The following is a 5,705-nucleotide window of genomic DNA, read 5'->3' on the forward strand; positions in this document are numbered from 1 at the left end:
GTCCGATGACCGTTTCACATACTTTTTTGTCATCTTCAGATCCCTTGCAAAGTACCCAGGGTTGAGAAGATTGCATAAATTGATTACCGAGTCGAGCGATGGACAAAAGATGTCTTATACCTGAAACACGTGACCTTCATTTTTAACATACCATATGATAAATGCCATTTAATTTTTTTTTTTGTAATTGTAAAATAATATTTACCCTCACGAAGTTTTCCCTTTTCAATGACTGATATATACTCGTGAAGTTCTCTGTTCACCAAAGCAACCAACTCATAATTTTCATCCGTTAAATTCATGTTTGGAATTTTCGAATCGAATGTTTTTTCGCAGAACATCAAAGCCCTGAAAATATAAATTTTTAAATTTTTTAGGTACGATAAAATAAAAAATAAAAGTATTTTAATGTTAAAAACTTGTTTAATACCTATTAATAAAGTTTCCTAGAACGCTTAAAAGTTCCGAGTTATTTTTTAATGCAAGATCAGACCATGAAAAACTGGAGTCTTGTGATTCTGGTCTCACGTAAAGTAAATAAAATCTCCAAACGTCAGCCGGTATTCCAGTTTCTTGTGCATCATTTCCAAAAACTCCGATACCTCTGGATTTTGAAAATTTTCCATCTTCGTAATTAAGATATTCTGGAAAAAAAAAAAAAAAACAAGATAATTATACGAAAATAAAATTTTTATGTGTTAAAAATTAACTTCGAAAAATATAATTACCTGTAGCAAAAATATTACTAACAGTCACGTAGTTTTCTTTGCTGGCGATTAAAGATGCTGGAAACATGACGGAATGAAAGGGTACATTATCTTTTGCCATAAACTGATAAAGATTCACTTTAGTATTTTTATCTGGCATCCACCATTTTTTCCATTCACTCGTGTATCCTTTGGTAATCGAAATGTACCCGATGGGAGCATCAAACCATACGTAAAATACCTGAAAATACATTCAAATTCCAAATTTAAAATCTGTTTAATATCTAAATTTATTAATTATAAGTTTAGAATAGTGCATCCCACTCACCTTGCTTTCAAAACCTTCTAGAGGCACTGGAATTCCCCATTTTAAGTCTCTTGTTATGCATCTCGGTTTTAAACCGTCATTTAGCCAAGCTTTACTTATTTCTCGTGCATTATGCGACCAGTCTAGCCAACGTTGTTGAATCCATTCTTTAAGTAATGGTTCTATCTGTAATTATAAAATAATATTTTTTTCATTTTTTAAAATTAAAGATTAATTTAGTTGCGATTTTAATCTTTTTTTTTTAATTAAAAATTGAGTAATTTACCTTAGGAAGATCTAAGAAAAATTGTTTCGATTGACGTAAAACTGGAGTTTGTTTACACATTTTACACCTGGGTTTTATCAACTCAGGTGCATTTATAAGATGTCCACAACCGTCACATTGATCACCCCTGGCATCTTCATAACTACACCGAGGGCAAACACCTTCAACAAATCTATCTGCTAAATATCTAAAGCACAAAAACATTTATTAAATTCAAGTGTAAATCATTTTATTACACGGTGAATTACAGATAAGAAAAACATAAAATAAAATAAAATTACCTATCACATTTTTCACACAACAACTGTTCGACTACATCAGAAATAATGTAATTATTTTCATTAATTTTTTTAAAAATAAGTTGGCAAATTCTGAAAAACAATATGATTAATTATGACAATTCACACTAATTTCACATTTCAAAAAATAAATTTTTAAATAACCAACTCGGTTTGTTGAGGAGTTGTCGTTCTCCCAAAATAATCAAACGAAATGCCAAACCATTTGTAAATAGCATCATGAATTTTATAATATTTATCACAAATTTCTCGAGGAGTAAGTCCTTCTTCTAAAGCTTTAGTTTCTGTTGCAGTTCCATATTCATCTGTTCCACTAATGTATAATGTATTGTATCCTCTTAATCTACAGAATCTAAAAACAATTCATTTTATTTTAATAGAATTTAAAAAAATACAAATATTTTAATGTAATTAAAATTTTATTAATCAATTTACCTTGCAAATACATCCCCAGATAAAACACATCCTATTATATTACCAAGATGAGGAACATTGTTCACATATGGCAAAGCTGATGTAATTAAAATATTTGTTTCCCCTGCTACAGGTAAACTATAAATAAGAAGAAAATATAATCAATTAACAAATTAAATATCGAGAGTTAGAGTTAAAAAAAAAAATTTCAACCTACACAGAATGCTTATTAGTTTTAACTGAAATTTTAAACTTTTCTTTCCAAGCTGCTGCTGCTATTTTTTTTTCTTCATTAGTAACAGTTAAACTATTGTCTTTAATAGTTTTTTCAGGTGTACTTGGTATAGAAAATTTTTGTGAACTGGATGAACCAGGTTTTACACTCGTACTTTTTTGTACACAAGCTAAATTTTCAATTGAACTTAAACCTTGTTTAATATTACATAGTTTTAAGGATTCCTAATATCGAATGATTTCAATTAATAGATGATATAAATAAGATAGATAAAATATAATTTTTATATAAAAAATAAATTATTATTACTTGTACTTCTGGAAGTTTAAAAATAAATTCAAACCATTTCTTTAATGAATCCTTATTGAGAAGAATGTCATTAAACTTGGTATCGGTAAATATCGGGTATAAAGCACACCAAATGGACACATCACTTACTGTTATTTCATTCTAAAAAAAAAAAGTATTTAACATATAACTGTGAGGATTACTATAGTTACAAGTCTCAAACTTTAAAATTTTTAAAAACATACACCACACAGGAATTTTTTTGATATTAGATCATTATTGCATTGATTTAATATTTCTTCAAAGCTTTTTTTATTTTTATCAGACACTTTACCAGAAAATGTTGCTATCAATGGCTGTAATAAAAAAAAAGTAATTAGAATTAATATTTCACAATTAAATAAAAAAAAAAAAATAAAACTTCAATATTAATAAAAAATCATAATAATTAACCTGTATAACAGTAGCCTCTACATCTAAATAGTAATTAACACAAGAATTATGTTCTACTGATGGAGGAAATAAAAATTTAGAACTTGCATTACTGGAAAAAATATGAACTCCTGAATCTAATACCAGTTGTGGTATGGTTTTAGGAGATTTTAAATTTAATTCTGGAAAAAAAATTTCTTTATGAAAACCAGCCTTATGGAAAACTAACCTAAAATAATTTTAATTCAGACTTACTTTCAATTGAATTTGTTAGAACATGAATGGACTTTTTAGTTATTTTAGAACTGATGACTATTTTTAAACTGTTAATATTATTTTCGTTAGTTAACACTTTCATTTTAAAATTTTCGATAATCTGATAAGGTTCAAATTATGTGGCAGTTATAAGAGCGTAATAAAACCTTGCTACTACTCATACTAAATATTTCTCGTAAAATTCAAAGTGATACTTGTGTGTGCTTTAATAAGGTTTCATTAAGGGAAAACTTGTATTTATTAAAACAAAATTGTTGGGGTTTGGAGTATATTTTTTAAAACAATTTTATTTAAAAAATAAGTTAGTAAATTATTACGAATAAAAAAAGAACGGTTAGTCAATTTGAATACTTTTTGCAAAATTTAGCCTGTCATCATCTTTTAGATATGGCGGTACTTCCTGTTTGAAGTAGTCGTCTGGGAAACTTGTAGTATGTGGCCATCCGGGCACTAGTTGGTTGTGAAATTTGACTAGCATTTATGTTAAACCGTATATTAGTTTGTTTAATTGAATCTTTACTAATAAATAATAATGGCCGACTTAGATGACTTTTTTGCTAAAAAAGACCGAAAAAAGGCAAAAGGCAAAAAATTTACAACGACAGAAGAAATTGCCAAAAAAATGGAAGAAACTGGGAGAAGGATTGAAAAACCAATAAAAGACAAAATAGGTATATTATCAGGACCTTTTGGACCCGATGGCGATGATATTATGGGAAATAACGAGGTAAAAAATTTAAGATAATTAACCAACTCGTGGTTTCGTCATCTTAATTTTTCATCCTTTTTATCATTTATTCTTTATCTAATATTGGTTTCAACAATTTTTAAGTTAGTAAATATATATTATTAATTAAAATTAAAATTTATTTTTTGAAATTTTTGATTATCAAAGACTGATGATATGTCATTTTTGAAAATTTGTTTTCCTTATGTTAGTTAAAATAATTTAGGCAAATGGATGTATCACTTTCAAAAAAAAAAACTTTTTCTTTTTTTTCCCTTTTAAGATTTGTTATTTTTTTTTTATCAAAAATAAATAAGTGTTATAATAAATTTCAGGAAGATGAAGAATGGAAAGAATTTAAAGAAGAAGAAAAAAAAGATTACACTGGACTAAAAATTCAAAACTTATCTCTTCAAGATTTAGATGATGCTGACAAAAATGATAGAGACGATGAACCTGAAATGAATGACCAAAATAATTCAAATTCACAAAAGAAAGGACCTTGGAAAGTAGTAGAAGGTTATTTTTCGTTTCATTTCATTTTTTTTTTTTTCTTCAAAATATTTTGTATTTTATATGTGTTTAGTCGAACATTGATATGATTCATATAAAAAGTATCATTTTTTACAGTTACTGAAAAAAAAGAAAAAACTCCTCCACCTGTTCAGAAAAGTTATAAAGTTCCTCAATTAAGAAAAGCAGGTTTAAATCAAAGTAGATCAAGTTCGGGTGGAAAACCTGAAGCTCCCGATATAACCAGTAAAACATATTTTCCTACTTTATCAGCAGCAACTAATGAATCATCTGTATCTTGGAATAAAAGGTAACATTATTAAAATTCAAACAAAACATTTACACATTATTACATTATACGAAAAAAATACTCAAAATTCATTAACCTATAAAATAATTTGTTGAGTTTAAAATTTTTTTTTTTTGTAACTTAAATATAAGCTAGTTAAGTTTTTCTTCACATTACTATAAATTAAAGTTTTTTAAATAACATTTTGATAAATTTGTAATTTATCTCAAACGATTAATACTTAAGGTCAGTTTTATAATAAAATGAGTTTTTGAAAATTTATTATTATTGTTATTCATAAATTATTTTATATAACCATTTAAAAAAAAAAAAAACTAATTAAAAATTTTTCCTTTTGTATCTGTTTACAGAATTCATGTATATAAATATTATTATGAAATTTCATTAACACAATAAATCAGTGTCGTTAGCATAAAAATTGTCATTTATAAAATCATTACGATGATTGTTCGGATACTACAATAAATTTATATTGAATGAATTACACTTGATGAAAAATTTATTCATAAATTCTTTTCGAATTACCATTAATAATTAAATTTTGATTTAAATAAATTTAAATTGTTATAATTAATTTTTTTTTTAAAATAAGTATTTACTCGAAAACATTGTTTAAAAAAAGTTTATCGAAAGCTGATTAATTATGAATATAAAAAACAAAATGGCCGCAAATTTTTAATTAATCATATAACACATTTAATTACTTTAAATTTTGTTATTGTTGTTGTTTGTTGTTTTCCCTCGTTCTTATTTTTTACATTATCTTATACATAAATGAAATAAATAATTTTTTTTTTTTTATAGAAAACAAGAATCCGGTTCAGAAGAAATGAGCAGAAATAACCGGTCTCAATTTAGCAAAAGTGATTCTACAACTACAACAACTTCATCATCTTCTTCTTCTTCTTCAC

At 26.0% G+C, this 5,705-nt stretch overlaps 2 protein-coding genes across 2 annotated transcripts in view; one reads left to right on the forward strand and one right to left on the reverse strand.

Annotated features, from left to right (window-relative positions):
• Phum_PHUM118730 (methionine-tRNA synthetase, putative) overlaps positions 1 to 3,326 on the reverse strand; it is a gene marked incomplete at both ends in the record, with an annotated part of 4,286 nt that extends 960 nt beyond the window's left edge. Inside the window, 14 exons of the mRNA XM_002424161.1 lie at positions 23 to 120; positions 206 to 348; positions 431 to 644; positions 729 to 948; positions 1,036 to 1,200; positions 1,301 to 1,487; positions 1,582 to 1,671; positions 1,748 to 1,951; positions 2,035 to 2,151; positions 2,267 to 2,472; positions 2,558 to 2,698; positions 2,782 to 2,892; positions 2,990 to 3,150; positions 3,224 to 3,326. Coding sequence (XP_002424206.1) covers positions 23 to 120; positions 206 to 348; positions 431 to 644; positions 729 to 948; positions 1,036 to 1,200; positions 1,301 to 1,487; positions 1,582 to 1,671; positions 1,748 to 1,951; positions 2,035 to 2,151; positions 2,267 to 2,472; positions 2,558 to 2,698; positions 2,782 to 2,892; positions 2,990 to 3,150; positions 3,224 to 3,326 — 2,160 coding nt within the window. The remainder of the gene's footprint in view (positions 1 to 22; positions 121 to 205; positions 349 to 430; positions 645 to 728; positions 949 to 1,035; positions 1,201 to 1,300; positions 1,488 to 1,581; positions 1,672 to 1,747; positions 1,952 to 2,034; positions 2,152 to 2,266; positions 2,473 to 2,557; positions 2,699 to 2,781; positions 2,893 to 2,989; positions 3,151 to 3,223) is intronic.
• A 450-nt stretch (positions 3,327 to 3,776) lies between these two features.
• Positions 3,777 to 4,798, forward strand: Phum_PHUM118840 (uncharacterized protein; the record flags this gene model as incomplete). Its single annotated transcript, XM_002424162.1, has 3 exons — positions 3,777 to 3,971; positions 4,307 to 4,490; positions 4,602 to 4,798. The coding sequence occupies 3 exons, from the start codon at positions 3,777 to 3,779 to the stop codon at positions 4,796 to 4,798; spliced, it is 576 nt and encodes a 191-aa protein (XP_002424207.1).
• Positions 4,799 to 5,705: the final 907 nt, after the last annotated feature.

The sequence above is a fragment of the Pediculus humanus genome, genomic scaffold, assembly GCF_000006295.1.
Source record: "Pediculus humanus corporis 1103172107464 genomic scaffold, whole genome shotgun sequence".
Taxonomy (NCBI): Eukaryota; Metazoa; Arthropoda; class Insecta; order Psocodea; family Pediculidae; genus Pediculus; species Pediculus humanus.